We start from the raw sequence: 21,082 nt of genomic DNA, 5'->3' as shown, positions 1-21,082 counted from the left end.
TCTAAAAATGCATTATCGCGCCAAGTGCGTGCTCTTTCAGACAATAAATGTGCGAGGAATATATATATATATATATATATATATATATATATATATATATATATATGGCCCCAGACAAATTTTTTTAAATTATAATTTAGAAGAATTTACCTAAATGTGCATGAACTATTTCTGTTCAAAGTAGTTTGAAATGTCACATGTTAAATGTTTAAATATTAACTGTCAGTTTACTGCACTGTGCCAACTGTACTACTATATGAGTACCTATTTTCTCTTGTTTCGTTGAAAATAAACCAGCAAAGTCCATTTGGCTGTCATCTGTTTTAATTATGAGAAACAATTGTGTCAAAGTCATGTATTTTTATTTCATGCTTGAAATAAGAAATGATTACTTTAAAAAAGCAGTTTTATACTTGTGAGTGTTGATGACATTGATGATATTCTAGTTTCAAGCATGTTTTACTCAATTTAGGTCATCACATCTCAGCAACAAGCTGTAATATCTTACTGAGATCATTTAGGACAAAAACACTTAAAACAAGTAAAACACTAACATCAAATCTGCTTAGTGAGAAGAATGATCTTATCAGACAGAAAATAAGCAAATATCAGCCTTATTTGACATATTTCATCTTACTTAGGTTTCACTTTTTGCAGTGCAAGGCCTTGGCCTCAGACTGGGGCCCAGCCTTTAGTCTGAGGCTGCCATGATGAAAACCGCGCGATCAAAATGCAAGAAAATCCAACCTTCCGCCAACTAGAATGATTGGAGAGTGAAGGAGCTTTAGGAGGAGTGAGATCTCTGCAGGGAGTTTCTTTCATTTGCAACTTCCTCCTTCGCTCAGGTTGGACTTGTCTAAATTTGCCAATTTATTATTTCCCCTCCCCCCCCGGTCTCCAAATACTCAGGAGCCTTGTTAGCAGCTTTTTATTCAAATCTTCCGGCTAAAGATGGATTAAGTTTGGCCAGGGTGTTTAAAAATAGTTTCTCTCATACTGATAAGGTCTTACATAAAGAGCAATGAGACGTCTGAGAAGAAAGCCTGGATCACCTTCACCTCAGAGCTCCTGAAAGCCAAAGGCTTTAGTTTCCACCATGAGAACCGTGGTCGTTAAAGCCCAGTTCTACCCGCCTGCTAAGTTGGAGTGTTGCGTAACCGTCCACACGCCATTACCACCACTGGGTTACGTAGTGGGCGGCGCAGAGGCTAGCACTGCCGCCTCACCTTGTGGTTGAAACTATTTGGACTTTACCTTGTACGTTAGAAAGGGCCAACCGTGAATCTACAATACGGAAGTCATGGTGCTTTCAAGCGCATCTTTGTTATTTCCAGCGTAGCAGGAAGGGGGCGTGGCCAAGCGATCAGAACGTTGGGGTTCAGGAGATGTGCAGCCCCAGGTGTGTCGTGGCTGCCTGAGACCACCAACTGTTTTCACACAAATATTCACAATTTTACACAAAAATATTCCAGAATTTTCTCACAAATATTAAACTTTTTTTTAACAAAAGTATAGTATTATTTACTCTCAAATATACAACTGTTTTCACACAAATATTCACCTTTTTCACAAAAATATACTAGTATTTTCTCACAAATATTTAGCTTTTTTTTTTCAAAAGTACACTACTATTTACTTGCAAATACTTAACTGTTTTCACACGAATATTCACCTCTTTCACAAAAATATACTAGTATTTTCTCACAAATATTACACTTTTTTTAACAAAAGTATTTTACTATTTACTCGCAAATACACAACTGATTTCACACAAATATTCACAATTTTTCACATAAATATTCCAGAATTTTCTCACAAATATTAAACTTTTTTTAACAAAAGTATAGTATTATTTACTCTCAAATATACAACTGTTTTCACACAAATATTCACCTCTTTCACAAAAATATACTAGTATTTTCTCACAGATATTTTGCTTTTTTTTTTTCAAAAGTACACTACTATTTACTTGCAAATACACAACTGTTTTCACACAAATATTCACTTCTTTCACAAAAATATGCTAGTATTTTCTCACAAATATTTAACTTTTTTTTAACAAAAGTATATTACTATTTACTCGCAAATACTTAACTGTTTTCACACAAATATTCACAATTTGTCACAAAAATATTCCAGAATTTTCTCACAAATATTAAACTTTTTTTTAACAAAAGTATAGTATTATTTACTCTCAAATACACAACTGTTTTCACACAAATATTCACCTCTTTCACAAAAATATAGTAGTATTTTCTCACAAATATTTAGCTTTTTTTTTCAAAAGTACACTACTATTTACTTGCAAATACTTAACTGTTTTCACACAAATATTCACAATTTTCACAAATATATGCTAGTATTTCCTCACAAATATTTAATTTTTTTCAAACAAAAGTGTAGTATTATTTACTGGCAAATACACAGCTTTTTTCACTCAAATATTCACAATTTTTCATAAAAATATACTAGTATTTTTGAACAAATGTTCAACTTTTTTTTAACAACAGTATAATACTATTTATGCACAAATGTACAACTGTTTTCACACAAATATTCACCTTTTTTCACAAAAATATAGTATTATTTTCTCACAAATATTAAACTTTTTTTTAACATAAGTATAGTATTATATACTCGCAAATGTACAACTATTTTCACACGAATATTCACCTCTTTCACAAAAATATACTAATATTTTCTCACAAATATTACACTTTTTTAACAAAAGTATTTTACTATTTACTCGCAAATACACAACTGATTTCACACAAATATTCACAATTTGTCACAAAAATATACTATTATTTTCTCACAAATATTAAACTTTTTTTAACAAAAGTATAGTATTATTTACACGCAAATGTACAACTATTTTCACACAAATATTCACCTCTTTCACAAAAATATACTAGTATTTTCTCACAAATATTTAGCTTATTTTAACAAAAGTATATTACTATTTACTCGCAAAAACACAAGTGTTTTCACACAAATATTCACAATTTTTCACAAAAATATTCCAGAATTTTCTCACAAATATTAAACTTTTTTTTAACAAAAGTATAGTATTATTTACTCTCAAATATACAACTGTTTTCACACAAATATTCACCTCTTTCACAAAAATATACTAGTATTTTCTCACAAATATTTTGCTTTTTTTTTTCAAAAGTACACTACTATTTACTTGCAAATACACAACTGTTTTCACACAAATATTCACAATTTTCCCAAATATATGCTAGTATTTCCTCACAAATATTTAATTTTTTTCAAACAAAAGTGTAGTACTATTTACTCGCAAATACACAGCCTTTTTCACTCAAATATTCACAATTTTTCATAAAAATATACTAGTATTTTTGAACAAATGTTTAACTTTTTTTTAACAACAGTATAATACTATTTATGCACAAATGTACAACTGTTTTCACACAAATATTCACCTTTTTTCACAAAAATATAGTATTATTTTCTCACAAATATTAAACTTTTTTTTTAACATAAGTATAATATTATATACTCGCAAATGTACAACTATTTTCACACAAATATTCACCTCTTTCACAAAAAATACTAATATTTTCTCACAAATATTACACTTTTTTTTAACAAACGTATTTTACTATTTACTCGCAAATACACAACTGATTTCACACAAATATTCACAATTTTTCACAAAAATATTCCAGAATTTTCTCACAAATATTAAACTTTTTTTTAACAAAAGTATAGTATTATTTACTCTCAAATATACAACTATTTTCACACAAATGTTCACCTCTTTCACAAAAATATACTAGTATTTTCTCACAAATATTGAGCTTTTTTTTCAAAAGTACACTACTATTTACTTGCAAATACTTAACTGTTTTCACACGAATATTCACCTCTTTCACTAAAATATACTAATATTTTCTCATAAATATTAAACTTTTTTTAGCAAAAGTATAGTATTATTTACTCGCAAATGTACAACTATTTTCACACAAATATTCACCTCTTTCACAAAAATATACTAATATTTTCTCACAAATATTAAACTTTTTTTAACAAAAGTATATTACTATTTACTCGCAAAACACAAGTGTTTTCACACAAATATTCACAATTTTTCACAAAAATATTCCAGAATTTTCTCACAAATATTAAAAAAAATTTTAACTAAAGTATAGTATTATTTACTCTCAAATATATAACTGTTTTCACACAAATATTCACCTCTTTCACAAAAATATACTAGTATTTTCTCACAAATATTTAGCTTTTTTTTTTCAAAAGTACACTACTATTTACTTGCAAATACTTAACTGTTTTCACACGAATATTCACCTTTTTTCACAAAAGTATACTCTTATTTTCTCACAAATATTAAACTTTTTTTAACAAAAGTATAGTATTATTTACTCTCAAATACACAACTGTTTTCACACAAATATTCACCTCTTTCACAAAAATATACTAGTATTTTCTCACAAATATTTAGCTTTTTTTTTCAAAAGTACACTACTATTTACTTGCAAATACTTAACTGTTTTCACACGAATATTCACCTTTTTTCACAAAAGTATACTCTTATTTTCTCACAAATATTAAACTTTTTTTAACAAAAGTATAGTATTATTTACTCGCAAATGTACAACTATTTTCACACAAATATTCACCTCTTTCACAAAAATATACTAATATTTTCTCACAAATATTAAACTTTTTTTTAACAAAAGTATATTACTATTTACTTGCAAAAACACAACTGTTTTCACACAAATATTCACAATTTTTCACAAAAATATTCCAGAATTTTCTCACAAATATTAAACTTTTTTTAACAAAAGTATAGTATTATTTACTCTCAAATATACAACTGTTTTCACACAAATATTCACCTCTTTCACAAAAATATACTAGTATTTTCTCACAAATATTTAGCTTTTTTTTTCAAAAGTACACTACTATTTACTTGCAAATACTTATCTGTTTTCACACGAATATTCACCTTTTTTCACAAAAATATACTATTTTCTCACAAATATTAAACTTTTTTTAAAAAATAAGTATAGTATTATTTACTCGCAAATGTACAACTATTTTCACACAAATATTCACCTCTTTCACAAAAATATACTAATATTTTCTCACAAATATTAAACTTTTTTTAACAAAAGTATAGTATTATTTACTCGCAAATGTACAACTGTTTTCACACAAATATTCACAATTTTTCACAAAAATATTCCAGAATTTTCTCACAAATATTACACTTTTTTTTAACAAAAGTATAGTATTATTTACCCTCAAATATACAACTGTTTTCACACAAATATTCACCTCTGTCACAAAAATATACTAGTATTTTCTCACAAATATTTAGCTTTTTTCAAAAGTACACTACTAATTACTTGCAAATACTTAACTGTTTTCACACGAATATTCACCTCTTTCACTAAAATATACTAATATTTTCTCATAAATATTAAACTTTTTTTTTTACAAAAGTATAGTATTATTTACTCGCAAATGTACAACTATTTTCACACAAATATTCACCTCTTTCACAAAAATATACTAATATTTTCTCACAAATATTAAACTTTTTTTAACAAACGTATTTTACTATTTACTCGCAAATACACAACTGATTTCACACAAATATTCACAATTTTTCACAAAAATATTCCAGAATTTTCTCACAAATATTAAACTTTTTTTTAACAAAAGTATAGTATTATTTACTCTCAAATATACAACTGTTTTCACACAAATACTCACCTCTTTCACAAAAATATACTAGTATTTTCTCACAAATATTTAGCTTTTTTTTTTCAAAAGTACACTATTATTTACTTGCAAATGCACAACTGTTTTCACACAAATATTCACCTCTTTCACAAAAATATGCTAGTATTTTCTCACAAATATTTAACTTTTTTTAACAAAAGTATAGTACTATTTACTCGCAAATACACAGCTTTTTTCACACAAATATTCACAATGTGTGTGTGTGTGTGTGTGTGTCACCCTACCAGAGATCCGCGAGGCCTTCAAAGTGTTTGACCGTGACGGTAATGGCTTCATCTCCAAGCAGGAGCTGGGCATGGCCATGCGCTCCCTGGGCTACATGCCTAATGAGGTGGAGCTGGAGGTCATCATCCAGAGACTGGACATGGACGGTGAGGACACACACACACACACACACACACACACACACACACACACACACACACACTGATCCAACCTTAGCGGTTCCTTGGTGTCCCTCAGGTGACGGGCAGGTGGACTTTGAGGAGTTTGTCACACTTCTGGGTCCCAAGCTGACGGCGGCCGGGATACCAGACAAGTTCAACGGCACCGACTTTGACTCGGTTTTCTGGAAGGTAGGACAGCGAGCGTCAAGGGAGCATAGTCCAGCGTCACAGAAAAGATGGAGTTGCACAAGGACGTGTCTGTGTTGTTGACAGTGTGACATGCAGAAGCTGACAGTGGAGGAGCTGAAGCGTCTTCTCTACGACACCTTCTGTGACCACCTGACCATGAAGGACATCGAGAACATCATCATGACGGAGGAGAACCACATCCAGAACCCTGGGGAGTGCCAGGTGGATATAGACAGTAAGGACCTTCCTTCTTTGTCCACTTCATCGTCATCATCGTCATTGTTTTTGTCACCTTACTATGTCTAGCCCCGCCCCTTGTCCTCTTGTCCAACCAATCAGCTTCTTACCTGCGTGTTTGAGTCATAACTTCACAAATATTCTACCTTTTTCACAAATATTCTATTTTCTCCCAAATATTCTACTTTTTTATTTTCTCCCAAATATTCTACTTTTTTCACAAATATATAGTACTACTTGCCTTTCACTATTTCTCACAATTATTTAACTTTTTTCCCCTCACAAAAATATACTACCATTTGCTCACAAATATATTACTATTTTTCCACAATTATTCAACTTTTTTTCTCCACAAAAATATACTACTATCTGCTCACAAATATACTACTATTTCTTTAGGAATATTCAGATTTTTTCTTCACAAAATATACAATTATTTCACTAATATTTTACTGTTTTTCCACAAACTATTTTTTTACCTTTCTCAGAAATATTTTACTATTTTCTCCCAAATATTCTACTTTTTTTATTTTCTCATAAATATTCACCTTTTTTCACAAATATATAGTATTACTTGCCTTTCACAAAAATATACTATTTCTCACAATTATTTAACCCCCCCCCCACAAAATGTTTTACTCACAAATATACTATTTTTCCACAATTATTAAACTTTTTTTTCCACAAAAATATACAACTATTTGCTCACAAATATTATACTATTTTTCCACAAATATTAAACTTTCTTTCTACAAAAATACACTACTATTTGCTCAAATATACTACTATTTTCTCATGAATATTCTAATTTTTTCTTCACAAAATATACAATTATTTCACAAATATTTTACTGTTTTTCCACAAAGATATATACTATTTTCCCCAAAAATATGCTACTGTTTTTTTTTTTAATAATTTTTTTCTATTTCACAAAAATATATTACGATTTACTTACAAATTTACAACTATTTTTTTCCCCACAAATATTGTACCTTTCTCAGAAATATTTTACTATTTTCTTCCAAATATTCTACTTTTTTTCTTTTCTCATAAATATTCACCTTTTTTCACAAACATATAGTATTACTTGCCTTTCACAAAAATATACTATTTCTCACAATTATTTAACCCCCCCCCCACAAAATTTTTTACTCACAAATATACTATTTTTCCACAATTATTAAACTTTTTTCCCCACAAAAATATACAACTATTTGATCAAAAATATTATACTATTTTTCTACAAATATTAAACTTTCTTTCTACAAAAATACACTACTATTTGCTCACAAATATACTACTACTTTCTCATGAATATTCTAATTTTTTTCTTCACAAAATATACAATTATTTCAAATATTTTACTGTTTTCCCACAAAGATATATACTATTTTCCCCAAAATATGCTACTGTTTTTTAAAATAAATATTGTCCTATTTCACAAAAATGTATTACGATTTACTTACACATTTACAACTATTTCTTTCCAGAAATATTGTACCTTTCTCAGAAATATTTTACTATTTTCTCCCAAATATTCTACTTGTTTTCTTTTCTCACAAATATTCACCTTTTTTCACAAATATATAGTATTACTTGCCTTTCACAAAAATATACTATTTCTCACAATTATTTAACTCCCCCCCCCACAAAAATATACTACCATTTGCTCACAAATATACTATTTTTCCAGAATTATTAAACTTTTTTCCCACAAAAATATACAACTATTTGCTCACAAATATTATACTATTTTTCCACAAATATTAAACTTTCTTTCTACAAAAATACACTACTATTTTCTCATGAATATTCTATTTTTTTTTCTTCACAAAATATACAATTATTTCAAATATTTTACTGTTTTCCCACAAAGATATATACTATTTTCCCCAAAATATGCTACTGTTTTTTAAAATAAATATTGTCCTATTTCACAAAAATACATTACGATTTGCTTACAAATTTACAACTATTTTTTTCCACAAATATTGTACCTTTCTCAGAAATATTTTACTATTTTCTCCCAGATATTCTACTTTTTTTCTTTTCTCATAAATATTCACCTTTTTTCACAAATATATAGTATTACTTGCCTTTCACAAAAATATACTATTTCTCACAATTATTTAACTCCCCCCCCCCACAAAAATATACTACCATTTGCTCACAAATATACTATTTTTCCACAATTATTAAACTTTTCTTTCCACAAAAATATACAACTATTTGCTCACAAATATTATACTATTTTTCCACAAATATTAAACTTTCTTTCTACAAAAATACACTACTATTTGCTCACAAATATTATACTATTTTCTCATGAATATTCTAATTTTTTTCTTCACAAAATATACAATTATTTTACAAATATTTTACTGTTTTTCCACAAAGATATATACTATTTTCCCAAAAATATGCTACTGTTTTTTTTTTTAATAAATATTTTCCTATTTAACAAAAATATAGTACGATTTACTTACAAATTTACAACTATTTTTTTCCCACAAATATTGTACCTTTCTCAGAAATATTTTACTATTTTCTCCCAAATATTCTACTTTTTTTCTTTTCTCATAAATATTCACCTTTTTTCACAAATATATAGTATTACTTGCCTTTCACAAAAATATACTATTTCTCACAATTATTTAACTCCCCCCCCACAAAAATATACTACCATTTGCTCACAAATATACTATTTTTCCAGAATTATTAAACTTTTTTTCCACAAAAATATACAACTATTTGCTCACAAATATTATACTATTTTTCCACAAATATTAAACTTTCTTTCTACAAAAATACACTACTATTTTCTCATGAATATTCTAATTTTTTTCTTCACAAAATATACAATTATTTCACAAATATTTTACTGTTTTCCCACAAAGATATATACTATTTTCCCCAAAATATGCTACTGTTTTTTAAAATAAATATTGTCCTATTTCACAAAAATGTATTACGATTTACTTACACATTTACAACTATTTCTTTCCAGAAATATTGTACCTTTCTCAGAAATATTTTACTATTTTCTCCCAAATATTCTACTTTTTTTCTTTTCTCACAAATATTCACCTTTTTTCACAAATATATAGTACTACTTGCCTGTCACAAAAATATACTATTTTTCACAAATTTTTAACTCCCCCCCCACCCACAAACATATACTACCATTTGCTCACAAATATTATACTATTTTTCCACAATTATTAAACTTTTTTTCCACAAAAATATACCACTATTTGCTCACAAATATTATACTATTTTTCCACAATTATTCAACTTTTTTTTCACAAAAATATACAACTATTTGCTCACAAATATTATACTATTTTTCCACAAATATTAAACTTTCTTTCTACAAAAATACACTACTATTTGCTCACAAATATTATACTATTTTCTCATGAATATTCTAATTTTTTCTTCACAAAATATACAATTATTTCAAATATTTTACTGTTTTCCCACAAAAATATATACTATTTTCCCCAAAATATGCTACTGTTTTTTAAAATAAATATTGTCCTATTTCACAAAAATATATTACGATTTACTTACACATTTACAACTATTTCTTTCCAGAAATATTGTACCTTTCTCAGAAATATTTTACTATTTTCTCCCAAATATTCTACTTTTTTTCTTTTCTCACAAATATTCACCTTTTTTCACAAATATATAGTACTACTTGCCTGTCACAAAAATATACTATTTTTCACAAATATTTAACCCCCCCCCCCACAAAAATATACTACCATTTGCTCACAAATATACTATTTTTCCACAAATATTAAACTTTCTTTCTACAAAAATACACTACTATTTGCTCACAAATATACTACTATTTTCTCATGAATATTCAAATTTTTTTCTTCACAAAATATACAATTATTTCAAATATTTTACTGTTTTCCCACAAAGATATATACTATTTCCCCCAAAATATGCTACTGTTTTTTAAAATAAATATTGTCCTATTTCACAAAAATATATTACGATTTACTTACACATTTACAACTATTTCTTTCCAGAAATATTGTACCTTTCTCAGAAATATTTTACTATTTTCTCCTAAATATTCTACTTTTTTTCTTTTCTCATAAATATTCACCTTTTTTCACAAATACATAGTATTACTTGCCTTTCACAAAAATATACTATTTCTCACAATTATTTAACCCCCCCCACAAAATTTTTTACTCACAAATATACTATTTTTCCACAATTATTAAACTTTTTTTTCCACAAAAATATACAACTATTTGCTCACAAATATTATACTATTTTTCCACAAATATTAAACTTTCTTTCTACAAAAATACACTATTTGCTCAAATATACTACTATTTTCTCATGAATATTCTAATTTTTTCTTCACAAAATATACAATTATTTCACAAATATTTTACTGTTTTTCCACAAAGATATATACTATTTTCCCCAAAAATATGCTACTGTTTTTTTTTTTAATAATTTTTTTCTATTTCACAAAAATATATTACGATTTACTTACAAATTTACAACTATTTTTTTCCCACAAATATTGTACCTTTCTCAGAAATATTTTACTATTTTCTCCCAAATATTCTACTTTTTTTCTTTTCTCATAAATATTCACCTTTTTTCACAAATACATAGTATTACTTGCCTTTCACAAAAATATACTATTTCTCACAATTATTTAACCCCCCCACAAAAATATACTACCATTTGCTCACAAATATACTATTTTTCCAGAATTATTAAACTTTTTTTCCACAAAAATATACAACTATTTGCTCACAAATATTATACTATTTTTCCACAAATATTAAACTTTCTTTCTACAAAAATACACTACTATTTTCTCAGGAATATTCAGATTTTTTTGTTCACAAAATATACAATTATTTCACAAATATTTGACTGTTTTTCCACAAAGATATATACTATTTTCCCAAAAATATGCTACTGGTTTTTTAAAAATAAATATTTTCCTATTTCACAAAAATATATTACGATTTACTTACAAATTTACAACTAATTTTTTCCCACAAATATTGTACCTTTCTCAGAAATATTTTACTATTTTCTCCCAAATATTCTACTTATTTTTATTTTCTCATAAATATTCACCTTTTTTCACAAATACATAGTATTACTTGCCTTTCACAAAAATATACTATTTCTCACAATTATTTAACCCCCCCCCCCCCCCACAAAAATATACTACCATTTGCTCACAAATATACTATTTTTACACAATTATTAAACTTTTTTTCCACAAAAATATACAACTATTTGCTCACAAATATTATACTATTTTTCCACAAATATTAAATTTTCTTTCTACAAAAATACACTACTATTTGCTCACAAATATTATACTATTTTCTCATGAATATTCTAATTTTTTTCTTCACAAAATATACAATTATTTCAAATATTTTACTGTTTTCCCACAAAGATATATACTATTTTCCCCAAAATATGCTACTGTTTTTTAAAATAAATATTGTCCTATTTCACAAAAATATATTACGATTTACTTACACATTTACAACTATTTCTTTCCAGAAATATTGTACCTTTCTCAGAAATATTTTACTATTTTCTCCTAAATATTCTACTTTTTTTTCTTTTCTCACAAATATTCACCTTTTTTCACAAATATATAGTACTACTTGCCTGTCACAAAAATATACTATTTTTCACAAATATTTAACTTTTCTCCCCCACAAAAATAAACTACCATTTGCTCACAAATATTATACTATTTTTCCACAATTATTAAACTTTTTTTCCACAAAAATATACAACTATTTGCTCACAAATATTATACTATTTTTCCACAAATATTAAACTTTCTTTCTACAAAAATACACTACTATTTGCTCACAAATATACTACTATTTTCTCATGAATATTCTAATTTTTTCTTCACAAAATATACAATTATTTCACAAATATTTTACTGTTTTTCCACAAAGATATATACTATTTCCCCCAAAATATGCGACTGTTTTTTAAAATAAATATTGTCCTATTTCACAAAAATATATTACGATTTACTTACACATTTACAACTATTTCTTTCCAGAAATATTGTACCTTTCTCAGAAATATTTTACTATTTTCTCCCAAATATTCTACTTTTTTTCTTTTCTCACAAATATTCACCTTTTTTCACAAATATATAGTACTACTTGCCTGTCACAAAAATATACTATTTTTCACAAATATTTAACTCCCCCCCCCCCCCCCCCCCCCCCCACAAACATATACTACCATTTGCTCACAAATATTATACTATTTTTCCACAATTATTAAACTTTTTTTCCACAAAAATATACCACTATTTGCTCACAAATATTATACTATTTTTCCACAATTATTCAACTTTTTTTCCACAAAAATGTACTACTATTTTCTCACAAATATACTACTATTTTCTCAGGAATATTCCGATTTTTTTTCTTCACAAAATATCAAATTTTTTCACAAATATTTTACTGTTTTTCCACAAAGATATATACTATTTCCCCAAAAATATGCTAGTTTAAAAAAAAAAAAAAAAATTGTCCTATTTCACAAAAATATATTACGATTTACTTACAAATTTACAAAAAAAATTTTCCCACAAATATTGTACCTTTCTCAGAAATATTTTACTATTTTCTTCCAAATATTCTACTTTTTTTCTTTTCTCATAAATATTCACCTTTTTTTCACAAATACATAGTATTACTTGCCTTTCACAAAAATATACTATTTCTCACAATTATTTAACCCATCCATCCATCCATCTTCTTCCGCTTATCCGAGGTCGGGTCGCGGGGGCAGCAGCCTAAGCAGGGAAGCCCAGACTTCCCTCTCCCCAGCCACTTCGTCCAGCTCCTCCCGGGGGATCCCGAGGCGTTCCCAGGCCAGCCGGGAGACATAGTCTTCCCAACGTGTCCTGGGTCTTCCTCGTGGCCTCCTACCGGTCGGACATGCCCTAAACACCTCCTTAGGGAGGCGCTCGGGTGGCATCCTGACCAGATGCCCGAACCACCTCATCTGGCTCCTCTCGATGCGGAGGAGCAGCGGCTTTACTTTGAGCTCCCCCCGGATGACAGAGCTTCTCACCCTATCTCTAAGGGAGAGCCCCGCCACCCGGCGGAGGAAACTCATTTCGGCCGCTTGTACCCGTGATCTTGTCCTTTCGGTCATAACCCAAAGCTCATGACCATAGGTGAGGATGGGAACGTAGATCGACCGGTAAATTGAGAGCTTTGCCTTCCGGCTCAGCTCCTTCTTCACCACAACGGATCGATACAGCGTCCGCATTACTGAAGACGCCGCACCGATCCGCCTGTCGATCTCACGATCCACTCTTCCCTCACTCGTGAACAAGACTCCGAGGTACTTGAACTCCTCCACTTGGGGCAAGATCTCCTCCCCAACCCGGAGATGGCACTCCACCCTTTTCCGGGCGAGAACCATGGACTCGGACTTGGAGGTGCTGATTCTCATCCCAGTCGCTTCACACTCAGCTGCGAACCGATCCAGTGAGAGCTGAAGATCCTGGCCAGATGAAGCCATCAGGACCAAATCATCTGCAAAAAGCAGAGACCTAATCCTGCAGCCACCAAACCGGATCCCCTCAACGCCTTGACTGCGCCTAGAAATTCTGTCCATAAAAGTTATGAACAGAATCGGTGACAAAGGGCAGCCTTGGCGGAGTCTAACCCTCACCGGAAACGTGTCCGACTTACTGCCGGCAATGCGAACCAAGCTCTGACACTGATCATACAGGGAGCGGACCGCCACAATCAGACAGTCCGAAACCCCATACTCTCTGAGCACTCCCCACAGGACTTCCCGAGGGACACGGTCGAATGCCTTCTCCAAGTCCACAAAGCACATGTAGACTGGTTGGGCAAACTCCCATGCACCCTCAAGGACCCTGCCGAGAGTATAGAGCTGGTCCACAGTTCCACGACCAGGACGAAAACCACACTGTTCCTCCTGAATCCGAGGTTCGACTATCCGGCGTAGCCTCTTCTCCAGTACACCTGAATAGACCTTACCGGGAAGGCTGAGGAGTGTGATCCCACGATAGTTAGAACACACCCTCCGGTTCCCCTTTTTAAAGAGAGGAACCACCACCCCGGTCTGCCAATCCAGAGGCACTGCCCCCGATGTCCACGCGATGCTGCAGAGTCTTGTCAACCAAGACAGCCCTACAGCATCCAGAGCCTTAAGGAACTCCGGGCGGATCTCATCCACCCCCGGGGCCTTGCCACCGAGGAGCTTTTTAACTACCTCAGCAACCTCAGCCCCAGAAATAGGAGAGCCCACCACAGATTCCTCAGGCACTGCTTCCTCATAGGAAGACGTGTTGGTGGGATTGAGGAGGTCTTCGAAGTATTCCCTCCACCGATCCACAACTTCCGCAGTCGAGGTCAGCAGAACACCATCCGCACCATACACGGTGTTGGTAGTGCACTGCTTCCCCTTCCTGAGGCGGTGGATGGTGGTCCAGAATCGCTTCGAAGCCGTCCGGAAGTCGTTTTCCATGGCTTCCCCGAACTCCTCCCATGTCCGAGTTTTTGCCTCCGCGACCGCTGAAGCCGCACACCTCTTGGCCTGTCGGTACCTGTCCGCTGCCTCAGGAGTCCCATGAGCCAAAAGAACCCGATAGGACTCCTTCTTCAGCTTGACGGCATCCCTCACCGCCGGTGTCCACCAACGGGTTCTAGGATTACCGCCACGACAGGCACCAACTACCTTGCGGCCACAGCTCCAATCAGCCGCCTCGACAATAGAGGTGCGGAACATGGTCCACTCGGACTCAATGTCCAGCACCTCCCTCGTGACATGTTCAAAGTTCTTCCGGAGGTGGGAATTGAAACTCTCTCTGACAGGAGACTCTGCCAGACGTTCCCAGCAAACCCTCACAATGCGTTTGGGCCTGCCAGGTCTGTCCGGCATCCTCCCCCACCATCGCAGCCAACTCACCACCAGGTGGTGATCGGTAGAAAGCTCCGCCCCTCTCTTCACCCGAGTGTCCAAAACATGAGGCCGCAAATCCGATGACACAACTACAAAGTCGATCATAGAACTGCGGCCTAGGGTGTCCTGGTGCCAAGTGCACATATGGACACCCTTATGCTTGAACATGGTGTTCGTTATGGACAATCCGTGACGGGCACAAAAGTCCAATAACAAAACACCACTTGGGTTCAGATCCGGGCGGCCATTCTTCCCAATCACGCCTCTCCAGGTTTCACTGTCGTTGCCAATATGAGCGTTGAAGTCCCCCAGTAGAACGAGGGAATCACCCGGGGGAGCACTCTCAAGTACTCCCTCGAGTGAATCCAAAAAGGGTGGGTACTCTGAGCTGCTGTTTGGCGCGTAAGCGCAAACAACAGTCAGGACCCGTCCCCCCACCCGAAGGCGGAGGGAAGCTACCCTCTCGTCCACCGGGTTGAACTCCAACATGCAGGCTCTGAGCCGGGGGGCAACAAGAATTAACCCCCCCCCACAAAAATATACTACCATTTGCTCACAAATATACTATTTTTACACAATTATAAAACTTTTTTTCCACAAAAATATACAACTATTTGCTCACAAATATTATACTATTTTTCCACAAATATTAAACTTTCTTTCTACAAAAATACACTACTATTTGCTCACAAATATACTACTATTTTCTCATGAATATTCTATTTTTTTTCTTCACAATATATACAATTTTTTCACAAATATTTTACTGTTTTTCCACAAGGATATATACTATTTTCCCCAAAATATGCTACTGTTTTTTAAAATAAATATTGTCCTATTTCACAAAAATATATTACGATTTACTTACACATTTACAACTATTTCTTTCCAGAAATATTGTATCTTTCTCAGAAATATTTTACTATTTTCTCCCAAATATTCTACTTTTTTTCTTTTTCTCACAAATATTCACCTTTTTTCACAAATATATAGTACTACTTGCCTGTCACAAAAATATACTATTTTTCACAAATATTTAACTTTCCCCCCCCACAAAAATATACTACAATTTGCTCACAAATATTATACTATTTTTCCACAATTATTAAACTTTTTTTCCACAAAAATATACCACTATTTGCTCACAAATATTATACTATTTTTCCACAATTATTCAACTTTTTTTTCCACAAAAATATACCACTATTTGCTCACAAATATTATACTATTTTTCCACAAATATTAAACTTTCTTTCTACAAAAATACACTACTATTTGCTCACAAATATACTACTATTTTCTCAAGAATATTCTATTTTTTTTCTTCACAAAATATACAATTGTTTCAAATATTTTACTGTTTTCCCACAAAGATATATACTATTTTCCCCAAAATATGCTACTGTTTTTAAAAATAAATATTGTCCTATTTCACAAAAATACATTACGATTTACTTACAAATTTACAACTATTTCTTTCCAGAAATATTTTACTTTTCTCAGAAATATTTTACTATTTTCTCCCAAATATTCTACTTATTTTCTTTTCTCACAAATATTCACCTTTTTTCACAAATATATAGTACTACTTGCCTGTCACAAAAATATACTATTTTTCACAAATATTTAACTTTTCCCCCCCACAAAAATATACTACCATTTGCTCACAAATATTATACTATTTTTCCACAATTATTAAACTTTTTTTCCACAAAAATATACCACTATTTGCTCACAAATATTATACTATTTTTCCACAATTATTCAACTTTTTTTTCCACAAAAATATACCACTATTTGCTCACAAATATTATACTATTTTTCCACAATTATTTAACTTTTTTTCCACAAAAATATACCACTATTTGCTCACAAATATTATACTATTTTTCCACAATTATTCAACTTTTTTTCCACAAAAATATACTACTATTTGCTCACAAATATACTACTATTTTCTCAGGAATATTCCGATTTTTTTCTTCACAAAATATACAATTTTTTCACAAATAATTTACTGTTTTTCCACAAAGATATATACTATTTCCCCAAAAATATGCTAGTTTAAAAAAAATATATATATTGTCCTATTTCACAAAAATATATTACGATTTACTTACAAGTTTACAACTATTTTTTTCCACAAATATTGACCTTTTTTTCAGAAATATATAGTACTACTTGCCTTTCACAAAAATATACTATTTCTCACAATTATTGAACATTTTCCTTTTCCTCCAAAAAGATATAGACTATTTTCCCAAAAATATATTATTGTTTTCTTTAATAAATATGTTCCTTTTTTCATAAAAAATATATTACTATTTACTTACAAATTTACAATATTTTTTTAAATAAAATTTTATTTTTTCACAAAAGTGTACCACTATTTTTTCACAAAATATAATATTTTCTCACAAATATTCTATGAGATGTATTACAATTGGATAGCAACAAAAACAGAAATGCTAAAATTGCTAATAACTAGCATGCTAACACCTAGCATGTTAAGAGGATGCTTAGTGACAATAAACATGGGCGCTTCAATAGATTCAGTAGTTGATAAAGTGCAAATTGCTAACGCTAGCTAGCTCCTAGCAAGATAAGTACTATGTACGTAAAGTCCGAACTGCTAGCGGTTTATATTCTGGGGAGAAGCTTTGTCGCACGCAGAGGTTGGTTGTAATGCGCTACATTTACTCCGGATTTTTATCGATCTGTTAATGCACGCTTTGTTTGTTTGGCTTGTCAGACAGACCTTCAAAGTAGGATCTATCGCATGCCTGCGTTTCACCAATCAAATGCAGTCACTGGTGACGCTTGACTCCGTTTCACCAATCAAACAGAGCCAGGCGGTCACATGATTAACGAGCTTAAGCTTACATGAACTCAACGTCGAATTTGAGGAAGCACATGGCGGTAAGTAACGTTAGTAGATATTTTGGCTGTCACCGTAGGCTGATGTTGCGCGTCACGTCTGGTTGCAAAAAGCAAAGCAAGAAGAAGGCGCTTGAAGGTAAAGTAAGGCGCCATTTTTGGAAATGCACTAGCTCAATGCTATTGCTCAGCTGATTAGCATTAGCGATTTTAAATGGCGATTTCAACACCATTTAGTAATAACAACAGCAACTAATCCACCAGACAGCGTGTGTGTAAGAAGTACAATACTGACAGTATAATCACTTTTTAGGGCACGACAAAACACAAGACTTGCACATTGAACTTATTGGCAAAGACTACTCCCTGACTACATTAAAGTTAATGCCCTCTAACGTCTAAGTGAAGTGAAGTGAAGTGAATTATATAGCACTTTTTTCTAGTGACTCAAAGCGCTTTACATAGTGAAAACCCAATACCTAAGTTACATTTAAAGCAGTGTGGGTGGCACTGGGAGCAGGTGGGTAAAGTGTCTTGCCCAAGGACACAAAGACAGTGACTAGGATGGCGGAAGCGGGGATCGAACCTGCAACCCTCAGGTTGATGGCACGGCCACTCTACCAACCGAGCTATACCGCCCCAAATATAATATAATTCACTTCACTTCATTTTCAAGGTAAAAAAAAATTTGACTTAAAAATTATTTTCAAGGTAAAAAATGATTTTCAAATTTTTTAAATTAAAAAAAAAAAAAAAAAAAATTTTTTTTTATTTTTTAATTTTTTTTAAAATTTTTAATTTTTTTTTAAAAACAATTTAAAACAATTTAAAACAATTTAAAACAATTTAAAACAATTTAAAACAATTTTAAAAAATTTAATTTTTTTAAAATAATTTTAACAATTAAAATTTTTTTTTAGGTTTAGGGATAAGGTTAGGGTTAGGGTTAGGGTTAGGGTTAGGATTAGGTTTAGGGTTAGGGTTAGGGTTAAGATTAGGGTTAGGGTTAGGGTAAGGGTTAGGGTAAAAAAATTTTTTTAAATTTAAAAAAATTTAAAACATTTTTTAAAATTAAATTTTTTTTTTACAAATTAAAAAAAATTAAAACAATTTTAAAAAAATTAAAAAAAATAATAAAAAAAATTTAAAAATTAAAAAAAAATTTAAAAATTAAAATAAAAATTTAAAATTTAAATTTTGTTTTTTTAAAATTACAATTTAAAAAAAAAATTTTTTTAAATTCCAAAATTTTTAAAAAGTTTTTAAAAAATTGAATTTTTAAAAAAATGTTTAAAAAAAATAAAATAAATAAATAAATAAATAAAAAACATTTTTTTTAATTAAAAAAAATTTAACAATTTTTTCAAAAATTCAATTTTTTTTAAAAAAAATTTAAATTTTTTTTTTTTTATTTTAAATTTTTTTTTTTTTTAAAAAGTAAAAAATTAAAAAAAAAATTTTTTAAGGTAAAACATGATTTTTAAGGTTAAAAATGATTTTCAAGGTAAAACATTTTTCAAGGTAACATTTTTTTTTCAAGGTAAAAAATGATTTTCAAAGTAAAATATGATTTTCAAGGTAAAAAAAAATTTTCAAGGTAAAATTTTTTTTTCAAGGTTAAAAATTATTTAAGGTAAAAAATGATTTTCAAAGAAAAAAATGATTTTCAAGGTAAAAATTTTTTTTAAGGTAAAACATTTTTTTCAAGGTTAAAAATGATTTTCAAAGTAAAAAATGATTTTCAAGGTAAAAAATGATTTTCAAAGAAAAAAAGTGAGTAAGTCTTTCTCTGTCCGGCAGGTTCCAGCCCGACGCAGCAGGTCAAGCAAACGTGCGTTCGCAAGAGTCTGATCTGCGCCTTCGCCATCGCCTTCATCATCAGCGTCATGCTCATCGCCGCCAATCAGGTGCTGCGCAGCGGCATGAAATAGCGGACGTTTCCCAAGGTGTACAAAGAGACACATCCTCCTCGTTACCCTCGTGCTCGTTAGCGGTGGCAGCTCTACAAGAGACGTGTCGTGACTCTCCCCTTTTCTCTGTGCCCTGCGCGCCTTCCTAACGTGTGTGTGTGTGTGTGTCTGTGTGTGTGTGTGTGCGCGTGGGGAATACTGCAGGGGGCGCTGTTGCTGGTGGACCTTGAGAAGAAAGTGAGCGCCACACACAAGCTCATCTATGCATGACATGCATGAACTTCTTGTTTGTGAACCTTCTTATCAACGTTGTGATGATCTCCACTGTCTTCTAATACCAAACTGTGAGAGTGTGTGCGTGTGTGTGTGTGTGTGCGTGTGTGTGTGACGACTGTCTTTCTATCGTTGTGACAACCCACCTTGATGGTGGGGACATTTGTCTCTTTGTGGGGACTTTTTGGCTGGTCTCCACAAGGAAAATGCTAACCGTATAGACTGTGCGTGCGTGTGCACGTGTGTGTGTGTGTGTGCGTGTGCACGTGTGTGTGTGTGTGTGTGTGTTGTTGTATTTCTGCCCTTCTTGAGACATGAAGAAGGAAAAGTATCTTCCATATGAGGAGGTGTGAACAAGTGAGGACATATATCATGGTCCCAATAACATTGCATCTAATAGATGCAATGTTATTGGTC

General features: G+C 31.3%; 1 protein-coding gene and 1 long non-coding RNA gene across 2 annotated transcripts in view; one reads left to right on the top strand and one right to left on the bottom strand.

Annotated features, from left to right (window-relative positions):
• Positions 1-20,517, top strand: part of cabp7a (calcium binding protein 7a) — a 47,405-nt gene extending 26,888 nt beyond the window's left edge. Inside the window, exons 2-5 of the mRNA XM_061980066.2 lie at positions 6,030-6,173; positions 6,265-6,377; positions 6,462-6,612; positions 20,283-20,517. Of these exons, the coding sequence (XP_061836050.1) occupies positions 6,030-6,173; positions 6,265-6,377; positions 6,462-6,612; positions 20,283-20,413 (539 nt within the window). The 3' untranslated portion in view covers positions 20,414-20,517. The remainder of the gene's footprint in view (positions 1-6,029; positions 6,174-6,264; positions 6,378-6,461; positions 6,613-20,282) is intronic.
• Positions 949-6,953, bottom strand: LOC133619155 (uncharacterized). The gene is made up of 3 exons (XR_012051014.1): positions 6,239-6,953; positions 6,027-6,125; positions 949-1,427 (listed from the first exon to the last, which is right to left on the bottom strand). It is a non-coding gene; the product is annotated as an uncharacterized lncRNA (long non-coding RNA).
• Positions 20,518-21,082: the final 565 nt, after the last annotated feature.

Source organism: Nerophis lumbriciformis, linkage group LG20, assembly GCF_033978685.3.
Source record: "Nerophis lumbriciformis linkage group LG20, RoL_Nlum_v2.1, whole genome shotgun sequence".
Lineage (NCBI taxonomy): Eukaryota > Metazoa > Chordata > Actinopteri > Syngnathiformes > Syngnathidae > Nerophis > Nerophis lumbriciformis.
The sequence above is the reverse complement of the archived record's forward strand: the minus strand, read 5'-3'. Positions and strand labels throughout refer to the sequence as shown.